This window comes from Cornus florida, unplaced genomic scaffold, assembly GCF_030987335.1.
Source record: "Cornus florida cultivar Cherokee Brave unplaced genomic scaffold, ASM3098733v1 CherokeeBrave_3.0.0_Hap2_Chr05, whole genome shotgun sequence".
NCBI classification, from domain to species: domain Eukaryota; kingdom Viridiplantae; phylum Streptophyta; class Magnoliopsida; order Cornales; family Cornaceae; genus Cornus; species Cornus florida.
Window position 1 is genome coordinate 47,211,739 of NW_026775575.1, and position 19,813 is coordinate 47,231,551.

The window sequence follows — 19,813 nt, forward strand, 5'->3', positions numbered from 1 at the left end:
GTGTTGGAGGTAGTTTTTGGGTTTTTTGAAACTCAGGTCGTTGACAACTGAGAGATTAAAAAACGTTGCGTTTTGTTAATCTTCGTTGTTTCCAATTTCAGAAACTAATTTGATTCATAATTTAATAGTCTTTGAAAACTCTAAGCAGAGTTTGGAAATATGTCAAATAATAAATATTGGCATGTTTTGAGGAATTTTTATTTTCATTTTCATTTTTTAAATCGTAAACACCCCCACGATGCAATTCCAGAAAGTAGCATTCAATCAGACTAATAATAATTCAATTGTTAGACCAAATTTATCTTTAAACAGTCTCCAGACTCGATTAATCAGGTAATTAAGGCCAAACACATTGAAATCCAGCAATATCATTTACTCATTTAGCTATGGTTAAGACTGTGTTAGAATTTACTGGAACTACCATATCCATTTATCCAAACAGACCACAACTGATACTAAAGAGACATATATGCCCTTGCATTCTATCAGAAACCTCGAATCCACCACTAACCGTTTCCCAGTTCAGATTTGTTTTTCTCACGCAGAGAAACACAGAAAAACCACCAAAATAACAGATAGCAGTTAAATTTCTAGTTTTCTACACAATTCGTACAGTGATTGCTTACCTCCCTTGGAATCAACACTTTCCGACCGAGACGAGCGCCGAAGACGACGAGCTAAAGCCACCGACGGTACAACCAAAACCACCGTCGTCGACATTCTTCACATTCTTCTTCCTCCTCCTCTTTAGTTTCAGCTTCATCGCATCATACTCGACGATCGCCGACGAAAAAGCCGACTGTAAACCTCCGGCATCGGCATCGCCGCCGGTGGCGGCATCGGCAGCAGCAGTAGTAGTAGCAGCTTTGTCCTCGATGTGTTTCAGTTTCCGAATCTTCCTTCGAGGCTTCGACTTCGCATTCGGCTTCGACGTGTCGGCGTTGTGGAGAACCAACTCGTAGTTCACCGAGTTTAGCGTTTGGATCGAAGTGACACAGCATTCTTGCCAGTTGAGATCGGCGAGGTCGCTGATGGCTTCCTCCAGAGTGATGAATGCGCAGGAAGAGATGTTGCTGTCTTCGAGTGTGGAGCGAGACGGATCCATGAGCTCGATTGCGTCCACCGCATCGATCAGAACCTTCTGTGAACTCGAACACAACAGAACAGAACAGAGAGTAACAAAATCGGAACAGTTTAGGCTGATTTCTAGAGAGAGAAACAATAAGAAATGCTTAATTTCAACATCACCTTCGGTTTCTTGTGGATCTTTTTGAATCCGTGCATTTCGATGACCTTTATATAAACATAGAAAAACATATAAACAGAGAAGGAAAAATTATTGAAATCGGAGTAATGTATTCAACAAAACTCATTCATGAAACCGTACAGAAATACACAAATTGCAATTCATGATGAAATAAACACAAAACTAGAACAAGTTTCTACTACTGATACTAAATCGATCGACAGTGAATGAAATTGGACACAATACAAACTTAATCTACAGAATTAACGAAGAGTAGTTCAAAGAATAATTCAAACAGATGTTCGTTCTTAAATTCATTCAGATAATTAACTAATGAGTCGAACTTCAGTGAGGAAAATCCATGCGATTGTTGAAGTGATTCAAAGAATTCATGATGATAATATATATGTATATGTATGTGTATAGAGAGAGAGAGAGAGATGAGAAATGACCTGATTGAGGTGGTTGACGGTGAGATCGAATTGCTTCTGGCTGTCTATGAAATCGACGTAGTCTTCGAGAGAGATGATCTTCACCGTCGACCTTCTCGTTCTTGGATTTCGTTGCAGACTCATCAATTCCATGGCTTCGCTCGCTATATCACTCAGACTCTCCCTTGCTGCTTTTGAGAGCTCAAGTCACTCCACTGTCTATTTATATAGACTACACATTACTCTCCTCACATTACTCTCACACGCGCGTATTAATTTGTTGAATTATTTGAATTTTGCTGGCGAGGATTAAAAAAGAACTGAGAGGTCTCGAGTCACGTGAGAGTTTGTTAACTCACGTGTTTTGTTTTGCAAGTTGCAAATTAAAGCAGAAGGCAGATAATTAGCAAATAAAAAGGCAGAAGGCATAGGCTTTGATTTATTTATTTTATTTTATTACTTTGTCTTGGGTCTTTTAAGCACCCACCCAACACATTCTATATTCTCATTTGAACAAAATATTAATTGGGATTTGAAATCCCAATCTTTGATATTCCAAAATCATTTTTTTTAGAATAAATAACACAAACATAATTACTATTTTGAGGTTTCTTATATTAGAATGACTCTCTCACCATCTTTTTTTCCTTTGAAAGAGGGAGCAAAAGAGAGACCTTCCAATAAAATTCCTCTTTATGTAGCACTCGGCACTTAGCACTTGTTATGGATGATTTCAGTATGCAAGGAGTTTCGATGCTAAAACTCAACTGATGAATAATCTAATGGTACGGAACAACTAGGGTTTTCTAGAACTTCTCGCATGAGAGAGTGGCACTAACTTAGGTAGACCACAAGGTGACACTAAAAACAACATTTGTACAATGTCTAATGCATGCAATGCAAAAAACGTTTTCCTACTTACACCTAGTTTTTTAATGTGACTGAAAAATGTAATGTTTATAGCTTTGGGGTTGTGGCACTAGAAACACTTATGGGAAGGCATCCAGGAGAACTCCAATCATTGGCATCAGCATCTACTCAAAATATAATGCTAAATGATGTGTTAGATGCACGCCTCCAAGCTCCATTGCGCGGTGATGAGCGCTGAAAAGTACGCATTTAAACCCCTTAAGCTCGAATATTCTAGGACCTTTATCTATCTTACTTTCCCGTTTTAGATTAATTTCATGTTATTGTCCTTTTCAGGTGCTTATCCCAAAAATAAGTTAATTCAGCCAAATTAGAGCATAAAATAAGTAATCTCAAGCTGAATGGAAGAAATGAGCAAAGTGGAAGCAAAGTGGTGGAAATCAGTAATCTTCGATCGATCAGGAATATTTTCGATCGATCTCACATTGATCGATCCAGCCTCATCAAGATGGATCAGAACCCTTGTCCTTATCCTCAAAGAATTTTCATCTTTGATCGATCCAACTTTCTTTAGATCGATCGAACTTCTTTGATCTTATCCTCACCTACCACTTTTGTCTTTTTCCCAAAATATCCCAAAATATCTCAGAGATTTGTAGTATTCCAAGAAGGCGCTACCAAGGATTGATGGATCTGACCTTAATTCGATGGATCTGGCCACAATTCGATCGATCTCATCTGAATTCGATCGATCGAACTTCCTCAAGTCCGAAATAAAACAGAGTCCAACTCATTAAAAGAGGGCTCGTGGTGCAATCATTGGAAGGGACCCTTGTGCATGAGACCTGACCATTGGGTGTGACACTTGAGCTACCTATATAAGGATTTTGAGCCATTTTTACATATAAGATAGATACCTTAATATAGAATCATATATCACATATCTTGGAGAGGAGGCTAGAGCTTGGAGAGACATACACTATTTTAGGAGTTTTTCTAATCTTCTAGGGTTTCCATCAGGAAGAAGAGCATTCCTACCATGGAGATGGCCCTTGAGGGTTGGATGATTACATCAATGAATGGCTAAACATCTTCTTGGGGTTTGAGTTAGCCCTAAGCATGCCTTTTAAACCTTAATGCTTTGTATTTTGAGGGGATTTGTGTTGTAATCTTGTCTTGACATTTGATTTATATATGAATCTTGTTTTTACAATGGTTTGTGTTGATTAATACTTCCAATTGATCATTTCATTCTATCCATATGTTTATGTATGCTAGAGTAGATGTTCATGTGTTTATCTCTTAGTTTTGTGATAGTGATGCATGTCTATGTGTATTGATGCTATGAATCTAGAGATTGTCAAGGCATAGTGCTTAAATAGAATACTCTTGTGGTTTGTGTGATACCCCTCGATTCTAGAGTCACGGGTGATCAAGTTCGAGCACAGATCCGAGGGATTCCAAACAATTAATATGTAAACAAGCAGAAAATAAAAACTGAATTAAGAATAAATTAATAACACGTTGAAAGAAATCTAAAATAAGAATCCTCAAACTTGAAATAATAAATTAAGTAAAATTTAAAACCGTATAACTCGGGAATCCACCTAGTGGACCCCTAATCCCAAATCCTTGAATAAATTTACAGAATTAAAATTCAAAATTAAAATAGAAAGGAAATCTTATGTAATCGGAAGAGTGAATGTCTGTATCTGTATCAACATGATCAGGCTCTAAGCCTGGTACTGTCGAACACCTGAAAAACAATAGAGCGGGTCAGGCCCACATGCAAGTCCTGATCTACTATGATCCAAACAGGAATCCGATACGCAAATACATCTTAGATAGACTCAACAATATCTAGAGTAGTCCATATATGTATATATTACACACTATAGGATGCTCACTAGTCCAATAGGTATGTCTCAGCCTGAGTAGAGATACCATGTAAATCGTACGTAATGTGGTCATATGTATCTAGACCTACCAGGGAACAAAACCACTGTCCAGTTATCCATCCTAAGCGATATACGCACCCTAACCATGGTCCTGAGACTCAAGCTCATACCATCACACCATAACATAAATATATAAAGTCCGTTCAAGGTGTGTCATTTAAATAGTTTATTGACCTGACACATAATTATAAGTAGGACTTAACTTTTGTAGTTAATCCATCTTATTTCAATATAGGTAGGACTTAGTGTTTGAACTAATCCATCCCCAATATAGGTAGGTCTCAGTGTTTTGAACTGAGCCGTCCCTAATATGCCATCGTCCCATACCGGTACATAGATATCCATATAAGTAGGACTTAAACTTTTATAGTTAATCCAAATCATTCCAAAATAGGTAGGATTTAGTATTTTACTAATCCATCCCTAGTATGCCACCGTCCCATACCGGTGCACACAATCCTCCAAACAGCATAATTGTAAAGACAATAATTATTACTGTCCAGTTATCCAGAATATGCATAAATACAGTTTAGTACATATAACATGACATTAGGCATTCATTACAGAACCTAAACATCACATTCCAACCATTTAAATTGTTAATATGAGTAATAACATTTAAATCCTCCATTTACCATAGTTGACCAAAAACTGTATAAATAGTTATCAACTATATTCCAAAAAAAACACAGATATAATTTCACATGTGTAAAACTAAATCATGCATCCACTAACAGAGTTAGAATCCAAATCCCAGTCCTTTAAATTGACAAAATCCAACTATGCAATTACCTCCTCCAAACAGTGTCGTAACAGATGAGATATATAACAGACTTAATTGTCAGTTAATCCCAACTAAGCATATATATAATTAAATAACAGAATGCTTATAACTCAGCTGCAAAACATGATTTATGATTCTAAGTCATGCAGAGAAACTTAAATCCCTAAAACAGTAAGCCATTCCCAGTTTATGTCAACCCTTTCTCCTACAGGTTTACTTTGAACCTTAGGCTAATTCCATCCCAAATTTCTGGATTTAAGCTTACTTCTCAATTCTTATATAAGTCTTAAGTAGTGTATTACATCATTTAGTATCCTTGAAACCGTTTCAGAAACTCAGTCTTAGCCAAACAGTCCATTAAAACTCAGTATACGCAAAAACAAAAGAAAAAGAAGGCTCTGAAACTTAGAGAGCCCTCTCTATTCAAGGAGAGCTGGCTCCCCTTCCTTGGGATCCGGCTCTAGATGGTTAAGAGCCGGCTCTCAACCCTAGAGAGCCGGCTCTTGTGTTTTGGGAGCAGGCTCCCTCCATTTTTGGAGCCTGTTCTCACCTCTAAGAGCCGTGGCTGCGTCTGCGTGTGTCTTCTCCGACTCCGGTGGTTTCCAGTCTTTAAAAATAGTTTCATTACAGATTTTTAAAGTCCTATCCTCATCCCAGATTGATCACAAGATAGAGTCATACCCATTTTCATTGAATAACAGATCAAAGTTTGAAACAATGGCAACCATATAAAAGACTGAACTTGTAGTCGACTGAAAACCAGATTTAATTCCATGATGCTAGAAACTTATTTAACATGTTTAATTTTAGGTTTTAAGATCCCACTCACATCCCAGAGTAACCACAAGATAGAGTTATACAAACAAGAACGGAATTAAACATCAATTTGTAAATCATCGACAATCAGATTTTAAACTGAACGTGTAAAACTATGAAAACATATTATATTCAATGATGTTTAATACTGTTACAACATGTATAAACGATGTCATTAAGTCTTACTTTAATTCCTGGAGTATAACTAAGCATGCACAGAACACAAATTCCTGGGAAAGGGAAGATCAGAAACTTGCCTTTGAATTTCAGATTTGAAATTCTAATTCACTGTCTCTGTATGATAAGTTTGTGTCCTAAATTGCAAGTCTGCTCCTCCAATGCCTTTGTTCAACCCAGAAACACCTCTCCTTCCTCCTTTTTAGTCCAACCTTGATCCAGACCAAAACCTAGACCTCCTCTCTTTATCTTCCTCTGTGTCTCTTGTAATACTCCTAATTTTAAAAGGATAGTCTCGGTATTTATTTATTTGTTTTAATTATATTTTTTAATTATTTAATTAATTATTTGACTAATTGCTTATGTGTTTAATTGAATTAAGTATTACTTGATTATTTGATTATGTGTCTATGTATTATTTGTATTTGTCTATATGTTAATTGTTTAATTAGATTATGTGCTTAAATAGTATTTTGATTAATTGTAAATTAAATGTTTTCTTTTCTTTTATTATTTTATTTTATTTTTCTTTTATGGTTATGGTTAATAGTAATGGGCCAACCAATTGGGTCCCATGGACTACTTGGATAGGAAGTTGGATGTGTATGGATTATTACCCATGGATAATGTATGTATATATATAGATATATATTATATACATATATAAAAAAGAAAGTAATTTATTAATTATTTTTATGGTAACTTGGGTAGTAATATTTAATCTGATATATATGTTTTATATTTAAATAATAAAAATATACATAGATTTGATACGTGTTATGTTTTAAGTTACTTTATAATATTATGGTAACTTAAGTATTATTGGATAATCCATTAATAAATAATGAAATGTGTATAATTTATTTATTTAATAAACATATACATAAATTATATACGTAACATATTTTACTTACCTTTTTAATATATATATATAAAAGATAAAGTAATTTATTAATTACTTTTATGGTAATTTGGGTAGTAATATTTAATCTGATGTATATGTTTATTTAAATAATAAAAATATACATAGATTTGATACGTGTTATGTTTTAAGTTACTTTTTAATATTATGGTAACTTTAGTATTACTAAATAATTTAATGTATATATTTTATTTAATTAATAAGGATATACATAGATTATATACGTAACATATTTTAAGTTACTTTTTTAATATTTTCATTTTTTATTTTTCTTTATTAAGTTGACTTGGATTGAGAAAAGGAATATGGTTATTATTTAGCCTATAAATACACAACTATAGGTTGAAAAAGGAGTGAAAATATATCACGTAATATATTCTAGAGAGAGAGAGTTAGAGAGAGAAAGAGAAATAAGAAGGAAGGAGGAGAAAATCCTTTAGAGAGAAGATTAAGGAAGAAGAAATTTAACTTTCAATCCGAAAGTTTAAGGCAAGTTCTTCTTCTATCTCTTTCCCTTTGATTCGTGTTTCTGTACATGCCTAGGAAATTCCAAAATTTATTAAACACATAAAATTAAATAATTATGCATGTTTAATTAGGTTAGAACATAGGTTTTATGAAATTGGTTCATATCTGTTCTTGTGTTATGAATTGATAAAATGCATGATTTTGATTTGATTTCTTATGTGAATTTTTACATGTTTAAATTATGTATTTTTCATATCTATGGAATGATGGAACGTAAAAACATGCCTAGGATTCCTGAACATTAAATAGGGACTAGGTTTGGGTTTTAATAAATTTAAATAGACTCAATCATAATGATGCTTGCTATTTGAATGTTTTAAACAAACGAATGGATTTAATCTTTTAAAATATTTTAGCAATTGAGATTAAATGTATATGATGAATTGGATATAGAGAATCCTTATTTAACGGTATAATAAAATATCATCATGTATAAGATTCAGTTTGTGTAGGACATATGATATAGGAAGTTTAAAGAAATAATAAGTCATTCCTATTATGTGATAACTTGATATCATATTTATCATAGTTATTTATGGAATGTTTAATGTATTTCCTTAATTGTTACATCAATTGTTGGATTGTGTGGTTTAATGCATCGGTATGGGATGGTGGCATTCTAGGGATGGATTAACTTATCAGTTAAGTCCTACCTATTTTATATAAGGGAATGGATTAACTAAAATGTTAAGTCCTACTTATATTTAAGTCAGGTCAGCTGAACAAGTTGAATGATTTATGGAGGATTAATTTATTATATAAGGGAATGGATTAACTAAAATGTTAAGTCCTACTTATATTCAAGTCAGGTCAGCTGAACAAGTTGAATGACTTATGGAGGATTAATTTATACTGGATAGGATAGTTACTAGATTATATATATATAAGTATGGTGCCATGATATGAGCTTGAGTCTCAGGATCAATGGTTAGGGCGCGTATATCGCCAGGGATGTGTAGCTAGATATAGTGTAGTTGTGTACCCTGGTAGGTCTAGGTACTCATGCCCACTATATGTGCGTTTTGCATGTTGTCTACTATTCAGGTTGAGACAACCCTATAGTCTAGTGAGGTTCCTTTAGTGTGTATATATATATATATACGGACTACTAGTTACTGTTGGATTGACTAGGATGTATACGTGTATCGGATCTCTGCTTGGACTGTAGTAGAGTAGAATTTGTTTGTGGGCCTGACCCACCATTATTTTTCAGGTGTTCGTCACGAGTAGAGGTTGTTCATGCTGAGCGGGGATCAGTCTACTTCATTCTTCCGATACTATATAGGAGTTCCTTTATGATTCAGTTTCCTGTTTTAGATTACTATCATTTGTTTAGTTTGGATTTTCTAGGGGTCCACACAGTATGGATTCCCGAGTTGTATTTTGGAGGATCAGTTGTATCAGAAGAATTTATTAATTAATGGAAATATATTATGAGGTTTATTATTAGATTATCATTTTAGTTTCTTGTCAGCATTTTATTTATTCTTCTTTATTCTTTTGTACTTTGTGTTCGTTTATTATCAATTTGATTTTATATCCTCGGGTATTCGGGCGTGGGCCTGGCCAACCCGCATTCAGAAATTCGGGGGTATCACATCTCTCAACACCTCACTGTATCTCTGTTCTATAGAAAACTTATGTTTTGTTTTGTGTTGTTTTAAACCCTAATCCACTATAATATACATATATATAGGTTTAGACATTAAACCCTAATCCATATATAACCCGGCCCACATGTAAACCTAGGTTACAATCAATGACGGCTGCCTATGAAAACTATAAACCCAATGAAAAGTTATATAACAGTCATGTTGAGAACTAACTAAATTAACTATCACAAAAGTAACCTAATTAAAATAATTAAATAAAACAGTCAAATCCATAATTACGACAATTAATTAATTAACTTAAACAATGAATGTAATTAAAAACAATTACACAAATAATCAAGTAAACTAACACATAACTAAATCAATTAATCAATGAAAAATAAAATAAAATTTCCAATTCTATCCTTTTTGAAAACTAGAGGTATTACAGTTTGTTTGATGGTTCATACTCATTTCTTGATGGATTGTGCCTCTACCTTAGTTTAATTAGTTTAACTTTTATGTCCTTAGCTTAGAAGTAGTGTAGTTGCTTTACTTTCTTAGATGTGAGGACAATCCATACTTGTTATTCGATGTTCCATATTTATGAGTGCAAGTAGTACAATTCTCTATCTTGTTAGTGTGTTGATTGTGAGCTTAAAGGAATGATTAATGGCTTAGTTTGATATATTATGCTATTCACTAGGTTGTCTAGACAATGTATACTTAATTAGTCAATCCATGCTTGTTGATTCAATCAATCACATCTCTTTGTATTGCAACACATGTTTCCCCTCATTCATTACACATTGAGTATCTAGAATGGTGATATTTAGTGGTGACCTCTAGATCCCAAGACCTCTCTCTCTTGTTCTCTACCCTTTTATTTACTTCAATTGCTTAATATTGAATTCATTTACATTGTAATTTAATTAACCAAACAAACAATCTTTTGATCACTCGACCTACTAATCTGACCTGGTTTCCATATTAACATAGCCCCCAATCCCTTGGGACGATTCCTACTCACCCTAACTATATTAGTAGTTAGAGGTAGTAGTGGCATTTTATAAATTTAAACTTGGCCACACTTTTATTGCAACTTGTTGGTCGACACGACTAGGGCCACTCCACGCGGGATGTTGATCTGGTTGCAACTGTTATGTTTCCGATTTTTATCATTTTCTATTTTTTGAAATTTTTTGTTTTTGCGAGGGCATTTTCGTCTTTTCTCATTTTACGTGTCGAACACCGTGGGTGTGCCAGGTGTGCCTGATAGTTGGTTGGGGCATTTCATTGAGTTCAGAACTTTTTGAAATTCAATGGTTGCCATTTCGGCATTTTTTCGTTTTCTGGACCAAAAAGTCCCGGGTGGGACCCGCTACCTGAATTGTTGTGTGCGGAGATTTTATTTCGGGTCTATTGCATTATACGAATTATTATTTTGTACATATTTGCATGGTTATATGTTGGTTTGTGTGGTGGTAAAGTAATTAGTGAATATATATATATATATATATATATATATGTATGTATATATATATATTAATGATATGAAGGAAGATTTTTTTTTTTTTTACTTGTGGGGCCCACTGGTATGTTCATTATAATGGCCTTGAGGCCATTATACAGACTTCAATTCACTCCCTTTTTCTCACGCCATTCTGCTTCTTCTTTTCTTTTCCATTTTCTAAGCTTGATCTACACAATTCTACTTGGATTTTGGCTTTGACATTAAAAGCAAAGTTGACGAGCGCATCGAGGCCTAGGTTTTGATCGGAGCAAAGTTCATTTTTGGCCAACCTAGGGATTTCAAAAAAAAAAAAAAAAAATTGAGCATAAATTCGGGGTTTTCTCTCAATTGAGGTTGGAGTTCCTAATCCACGAAATTTCTTGTTCCTTTGTGAATTTCCTTTGTTAATTGTTTCCTAGCATGCCTAAATTGTGTTGATATTTTTTTTTAGTGATCAAATTATTATATATGAAGTATATGATTAAGTGTATTTGTTGATTTATATGAAAAACATGCTCAAGTGAAGATATTCCATGTCTACCATGTTTAACTTGTTAGGATTTGTAATGTGGAAGTATGTTGGTTATTATTAGAAATTTTTCTTCAATGCTTGTTACATGGTAAATATTGATTTGTATGGTTTGTGACTCCTTATTCATGTATTGTTGAAAAGCATGGAACATACATGCATTTCATTGGGCATGGAATGGAAAAGAAACGTTTTGAAATGGAAAAGAAACGTTTTGAAATGGAAAATAAATGTTTTGAAATGGGGAAAGAATTGTTTTGAAATGACAAAAAGGGTTTTTGGGGAAAAGTTTTGATAAAAGGTTTGCGAAAAGGGTTTTTGGGGAAAAGTTTTGATGAAAGGTTTGCGAAAACCCGGTCGCCTAGGAGTTGCTTATGGGTCCGTGGTGTTAATATGTCCTAGAGGGAACTAGGGAGACTGCCCTAACGTGGTTGAGTTAACTGGGCCCCAAATGACGTCTTGGAGTTGCCTTGTGGTCAGGGACAGTTAGCCAATCCTTCTCTCGTGCCACCATGAAGCTACCATAGAACGGGTTGCATTAACGGTTTGGAAATGATGACGGAGAAAGTTTTGGATATGGGGAGCGACATTGTATGACATTGCATTCCATAGCATGGCATGGTTTGTTTATGACTTGGATTATTGTTGTTGATGTTGTGATTATATTTTTCCTGGAAATAACATGATCCCGATTCTTTTTCCTATTCCTTGTGTGATTTCACGGGGTCACAAGAGGTGTGTCTTAGGCACTACCTACTGAGCAATTTGCTCACCCCTTATATTTAATATTTTTCAGGACACGAAAGGGAAGTGGCGGACGACGCTCCTCCACAGGGTTCGATGGGTTAGTAGACCGTTTTAACATACTTTGTAGCTATGATCTCATTTTATTATTTATTTATTTATTTATTATTATTATTATTATTATTATTTATAAATCCTGGGATGACACGTATTATTATTATTATTATTTATAAATCCTAGGATGACGTGTATATTATGTATTGACATAGGAAAGGACTGTAGTGTCCTTAATTGACCTCGGGTTCGAATAAGGACCAGATTAGCGATTGTCGGGTCCGGGTCTTTGCAAAATTGGTATCAGAGCAATGGTTCAAAAACCATTTAGGATAACAGGTAGAGGCCTACTTAGGGTTTTGTGGAAGGTGGATTGCATTGTTTATGTGCTTATATGTTAAAGTATTTGTTACCTGAGAAGTATATTTACTTGCTTATGTGTTTACAGTTTTAAAAAGGCATACTTATTTGCTAAGTGTTCACATGCTTAAATATTTAATTGCTAAAATGTGTGTTATATGACCATAACGATGAAATATATAAATAATTGAAAACATATTAATTATGATATTATGACAAGTGTAATTTATGTGGTAACGACAAGTGTTATGCACGGTGTGTGCAGTTTAATTTTAAATGATAATGTGGCAAGTAGTGAGCACGGTAGGTGCAAGCATGTCTTGTATCGTATTGTGATGGTTATTAGGCATTATTATACAAGTATTTTTAAAAAAAAATGAAAAACGGGGTATTTAAAATAAATAAATAAATAAATTTAAATGATGGGACATGATTGTATTATGGTATGGGATACGGTTATTATATATATATGTATACATGTATAGGAGTATGCACTTGAGCATGGATTGTTGTGTGGGTTTTGACCTGAGTAGGCGAGGAGCTCGGTTGCTCTAGGGTTGTTTGGGATGCCAGTTCTTATCGAATGAATGGCATGGACTTCTAACTCATGGATTGAGCTATTCAGTGTGTAGTCATCCTAATTTTCTTATTACATTTTGTGCAGTGCTTAGGGCACGACTTTAGAAAAGGTTCATATTTCATGGCATGGTATCTTTGTTGTGTGTGAGTTTCATGCATCAGTGGATGGGTTCCTGTGACCACGGAGGTCAGGGTTTGCGAGTGAGGGTTTCGAGGGAGAAAGGTATGTTTGTAACTTGGGTTACAGTTTGGTGCGGAGGTTCTTTTCGAACCAGTCGTGGTAGGTATGACAGAAGGTGTTTGAGTCACAAATGTAGTCTATGGGTTGTAAATGTGTATTGTGGGTGTTCTAGTGCGGTCTAAGAAAGTGTGTTGGTTGCGGTTGGTTGAGGGGTGATTTTCCATTTCGAAAAGTTGCGGGAGTGTGTTATGGGTAATCGACCCTCGGTGAGTCGGTTGCATGGCTCGTTCGATAAGCGGGGTTCTGGGTTGGTGCGGCTATCTAGAAAGTCTTGAGGTGGTGTATAGTGGTTAATTTTAGTTGTGTAGTGCATGATTGCACAATAAGGCAGGTAGTATGGGGTCATTGGAGTGTTTGGTTGTTTATGGATGAAGTGATAGCTGGTGAGTATTATGTTATCAAATGAATTGTGTTTTAGAATTTGAAAGCTGTGGATTAGGGTTGTATTTCAGATTGCGTCTGGAGTATCAGGAGATAATGCTTGTTGTTTGAGGATTCGGAGAGATAGATTAACAATTGGAGTGATTGGGATGAAGTTGATCTTGTAGCTTAGTTGGTAGCCCCATTTGATTTTTGTCGGGGCCAAGGATGTTTTAAGGAACGGGAATGAGGAAAAGTAACGATGTTGAACTTACGGTATGAAGTTTCCTTGTTTGGATGCGTAAATCGCTTAGAAAGAGTGGTTTGATGTTGTCGGTTAAGCGTTAATGATTGATGGTATTGAGGTGACAATTGGGTGCTGAACATTTTGAGATTTGTGCTCATTTTGTTTTGAGGGTTTATCAGCATGACATTGAAGTATGGAGGTTCTTTTCTAATGATAAAAAGTGGTTGTTGTGGGGGAATATCGAGAGTAATGCTTATTCTTTTGTTATGATGGTATTATTTGAAGGAGGTCTGAGAAATAATCACTTAGTAGTGGCTTGATGATAATAGAGGTTCGAATTGTCCTTTGGGAAGAATGGTAATAGAGGTGTTATAGTGTAATGTTTAGCGCCGATGAGCAGAACAGTTTAAGGTATGATCCGAATGTAGTTTGGGGATTATTTGTTATGTGTTGTCAGGTAATTGATGAGATTGTGCATTGGTTGAGGCGATTGGGGATTGATTAGTTTTTAGAGTCAGTGAGGATGATGTTTCCAAATAGGCACATTTTTTTCTTTTGACGAGTAGTGGGTTGATGTGACTGACGTCACGAATCTTGTACATGGTATTCGAGGTAGTGTCGCCTAGAAAGGTAGAGATGGAATGGGTGGTAAAATGTCATTTTATGGGATAGAGGTTATCATTTGGGAGTGACTGTATCTAGGTAGAATGGGATGCGGTGTCCGATAGGTTGTGATCGTTTCTAGTGTTGGTATGTTGTGAGCATTGATGCTCTTGTCTGATGGTTGTGTTGTGAATTGTATTTTAGTACTCGACGAATGGGTGGTATGGATCTGATTAGTTTTGGTTAGCATGGGTGTTGCGGAGTATCGTATGTGAGGTTTCTGTGTTGATAGGGTATGGCAGTCCGTTAGTGGCGAGGTCGCCTAGAATTGAGTTCATAGTTCCATATGGTATCCAATTGGTTCGTGTAGGGAGTTCATTTCATCTTAGGTGAGATTGAGCATCCACGGTTGGACAATTGGTACGTAGCGTGTGACAAGGTGTCGGGTGCATTCAGGTGCGAGTCGTCAGTCTCTTATGATAGTGGGGTTTGTTACCCTTTCGCTTTGTTCTAGTCCTAGCAAGGACGTCATTTGTCGTGAGCCCTGTTCTCCATTTAGGAGTTGTGCGCGTCCGTGGGTGGGCGGACCTGTGTGTAGTTTGTTGCGTTATAGGAGTTATCAATAAAGATTTGACTGATTTGGTCAACTCTCTCCCACGGAGGGAGATAAAGTCATTGGTTCTTAGTAGTGCTTGTTTTGAGGGTGGTTTTGACGACACGAGTTGCTGAATAGGGATTGTGTTTTCAATGTTTGGTGCTATCGGTGATGACTGGGGGATGTGTCGTGAACGGCAGTTTGAGGATGATTAGGTGATGTGATGTGAGTTATATACTCGGGTGTTTTTATTGATGTTTGATTTGAGCAGTGTCTTGAGGACAAGTAATGGTATGGTTTGAGTGCTATGTAGTAAGAGAGTGAATGCTTGATTCCATTGAGGAATAATAGAAGTGATTGACTTTGGTTTTGAGGTTTCAGGCATGAGACGGTCGTATTGTGTGTTTTGGAGAAGTAAGAATTGAATCGAATGATGTTATGGGGTTGTCTACCTGATATTGGTGCTATGAAATCATTAGAGAGTTTTTATGCCGGTTAATGATTGTGACGTTTGGTGCTGTGTTATTTTTTAGTTTGTTAGGGGTTGTGTGATTAAAGTATGATTGGGATTTTTAGAGTAAGTATATGACTCTATAGTTGTCGAGGTTGCGTTGAGCGATGGATTGATAGTGAATGGATCTCATGGTTATTTTGTGGACTGTGTTTGAGGTTTAGACCTAAAGACAGGAACGACATCTATGCTGAGATCGGATCGAGGATCAAATTAAAGTGTTTAAGCTTTCATTGGGCTTTGGATTCATTCAATTTGGATTAGAATTGAATTTTTTATGAATTTCCCAAGTTGAAGGTAACAAGCTGAAATATCTATCTTGCGGACCAAAAATTTGGGGCGATTTCACTTTGGTGGTAATTCGGATTTTCATTCCAATTGAGGTAGGGGTTTTCTTGGCTTTTGTGTGCCTTGTATTGAGTGTTTAGCATGATTATACAACTTAATTGCATGCCTTGTATCGATTCTAGAAAATTAGTATTAATTCGTTCTTTGTATGAAATTTAATTCACAAGGATGTGTATAACTTAGAACGGAATTGTGGCATGCTAGAAAATCATGTTTTAATATGTTTGTTAACATATATTAAATTGGTATTGATTGAATAAAAATTGCATATTTTATTTAATATTTATCTTTTGTGAAAGATTAAATCCCATGGCCGTACCTTGCATGGAATTGACTTGTGATATGCTTTTAAATTTTGTCTTGACATGTTGTTTAAAATACTTTAATTTGAGAGCATTTGGACAAGTATGAAAATCAATTTAGTTTAACAAAATATTTCCCTAATTGAAATAGTTTTGACCCACAACTTTGAAACAAATTCTGCCCAGAAAACACATTTTCAGCCTGTAGCTTCTAACTTTGAAAATTCATGAAAAATTCATTTGACATCCAAATTGTGCAAACCTAATTTATTTTGGAAGTAAACATATGAGAGTGTAAAACTGGAAATTTAAGCCATGATCCAATGTCAAAAGGTTAGTGAAATAAATTATCTAAAAATATGTTTTCCAGCTGCAATAAAAACATGTACAGCAGATAGTTTTGGATTTTTAAAAAACTTTAGAAATGCTCTAAAATCGTGAAAAAATTCTGCGTAGTGTAAAGTCCATGGGGAAAGTTCCAGTAATAAATTTAAGGTAATTGAAGTACCACAGCTCCATATAAAAATTTGTTTTCCGACCGGATAAGAAAAGATTTAAATTTCTAGCAACTAGCTTGCAACTTCAAAAATTCATAACTAATTCATTTTAAATCCAAATTACATGAAACCAAAACTAAATGGAATCTAATTGATTATATTTTCATGCTATATATTTAATTTGACAAGATTTATTTCAAGTTAAAACAGTTTAAGGGCAGAATACAAGTCCTTCTCTTCTATGAATGTAAAACACTCAATAATGACATAAAAATACTTCAAAATAATATATCAATACCTCACTAAAGAATTAAATCTCTAGATACCAAAGCAAAACTAGGAGTTAGGCTAGATCCTTCAAGGGTTTTGAAGAGGAGGATGAGGGGAACAAAAAGTATTCCAAGCTTTATGGTCTAAAGTAAGTAGAAAGACCTCAAAGATCAAGGTCAATGCCTAAAGCTTCAAGCTTCATCCATGGAGGCTAGGGTTTTGTGGTGAGGAAGAAAGAGATGAAAATGTGAAAATATGTGAGTGGAGGAAATAGAAATCCTCCACTCACTATGTGATCCTACACCATGGTCAACACACACATCTATGGTCAATTGCACAAAACCTTCCTTTAAAATCATAATCCTAAAGTGGCCCAAAGATATTTGTAAGACTAAATTGTGAACCTACACTTGTCACCAATCCATGGCTCCTTCCTAAGCTTAATCCCACACCTACACTTATCAACCATCCAAGCCAACAAGTGTACCAATCCTAGGCCAACAAGTGGGCAAATCCTCACCCTCCAAATGTCATCATCCAATGCATCAAAGTGTTTCCACACAAATGTCAACAAGTGGACCAATGAGAGTGTGACACTTGTCACACTTTTCAAAAATTACAAAAAGTGCCTTTTTGAAAATATCTTCCAAATTTAATTGCAAAATGGTTCCCAAGATGAAAAATAATTTTTATTTAATTACACTAAAACCCCACAAGTTAAGAATAATTACATTAAGTATGCATTAATGCCCCTTTATGAAGGAAGTAAGCAATCAACATGCTTTTCTAGAAAAGTAAAAATACCACTATCATGGAAATCAAATATCATGAATGCATGCAAAACCGGAATCAAATCCGAGCACAAAAAATGAGGTTGTGGAAGGAAAAAGGATAAAAGAGAAAAAGACAAAATGTGAATAGTGTTTGAAAAAATAAAATATGAAAATGACACAATCCCCAAAGGAAGTTGTCAATCCAAGGAAAAGAGTCTCAGAATTCATTCCAGAGCACTCGAGAGGACATCAAGTGATGAAAAACCGAACCCAAAAAGGAAAAGACAATGGAAAAAAAATATCTGTTAAAATCTGAGAAAAAGAAAAGGAAGAAAAATGACCGGGTCATTACATATTTGATGTTGTATCGTTGTTTAAATCATGATTTAGAAGCTTATTGTATATTCATATGAAATTAAATTTCTATGTTGTTTGTATAGTGGTGGCTTGACTTAGTGTATATTGTGAAGTTCTAGAAATTCTATATAATTGTTTCCATTGATTTGATTGTATAATTGAGATCATATTGGTATCTAAATCATGGATTTAGGACTTGTTGTATATTCACATGAATGGGTTTTATGCATTGATACCATTGTTGTTATATGTAACAAATCACACAATGAAGATTCAATTTTGTCTATGCTATGGTTATGTGTAACGAATTGCACATTGAAGATTCGACATTTTGTATGCCATTATAGCTTAAGGACTTAAGGCATATATTGTGTGTTTCCAATAATTTGATTGTGCATGGTAAGTGGCTAAGTGCATTATGTATAGGTGTATATATACGTTGTTGCATAATATGTTGATTTTGGAAACTTGGGATGTCGTTGTCTTGACTATGGCTACAACATGGTCCTAGTGCAGGGGATAAGAGTTCCTCCCAAATTGTGCGCACTAGGGTAGTTCCCGGCAGGCTAGTAACCCAAAATAGCTACTATTATTCGATTTGATCCGACGTGATGTCCAAGTATATCCACCTTTATTTGATTTCGCGTTTTCTTTTCAAGTTGATAACACTAAATTGTTGTGACTTGTTGGTTCTTCATTTGATTTCGCTTTTTGTTTCAAGTTGATAACGTTATGAAGCTATAACTTCTTGTTATATATTAGGTTTTCTAATGTTATTAAATTGTATCAATATTGTGGTTTATGTTAAAATGTTCTAAAGTAGCTTAGGGATGATTCTATAGTCTAACTTTGGACATAGATGTTAGGCGGCATGAACCATATGGATCAGTTTATATTAACTTACAAAACCATTAAAATTAATTTAGGTTATACGTATGTTCATTTCCTACGAGTAACTTGTTTACTCACCCTAGTTGTTTTGGATATTTTTCAGTTAAGGAGACCTTATTTTGGGATGCACAACATCCTTAGGTTGCCTTGTTGTTTTGACGCCCTTTTATGTAATTTCACATACATGCAAGAATTAGCATGCAATGCTTTCTTTTGAACTTGTAATATATAACTTGGTTTCAACATGTCATTTTTACTTTGGAGTATGTAAAGTGTGCCTAAGTACACTATTCGTGACTCATTTTATATGTATAACTTGTGGCCAAGGGCCAAACATCTTTTAGTTTTCATCTCTTTGTTTCCGTGTTTTACTTTTTAAAGCAATTTTATGAGCATCGGAGGTTTGACATGTGATATTTTGTGTTTGGCGTATTTTGAGCCGTGAGCCATTGTAGCGCGTGTTAAAATACATATTATGTTTGCGTGTATGCTCACTTTTGCACATAACATCACATTTGATGAAATAGATGTTCTTTAGACTCATGTATTTCCATTTTTTACAAAATATGCGCAGAAGGGCATTTTGGGTATTTCACTTGAAAAATAAGAGTTGGCTTTGATATGGTCGTGTAGAAAACCATATTTTTTTTGGGGGGGTTTCTCCACAAACTTTTTCCAAAAAAATCTGTTTTGGTGTCAAAAACCTTGCGTTTTC

At 34.9% G+C, this 19,813-nt stretch overlaps 1 protein-coding gene across 1 annotated transcript; it reads right to left on the reverse strand.

Moving 5' to 3' along the window:
* Nucleotides 1–335: 335 nt before the first annotated feature.
* LOC132310133 (uncharacterized) lies at nt 336–1,930 on the reverse strand. The gene is made up of 3 exons (XM_059808358.1): nt 1,699–1,930; nt 1,249–1,293; nt 336–1,141 (listed from the first exon to the last, which is right to left on the reverse strand). The coding sequence occupies exons 1-3, from the start codon at nt 1,828–1,830 to the stop codon at nt 638–640; spliced, it is 681 nt and encodes a 226-aa protein (XP_059664341.1). The 5' UTR covers nt 1,831–1,930; the 3' UTR covers nt 336–637.
* Between the last annotated feature and the right edge of the window lie 17,883 nt (nt 1,931–19,813).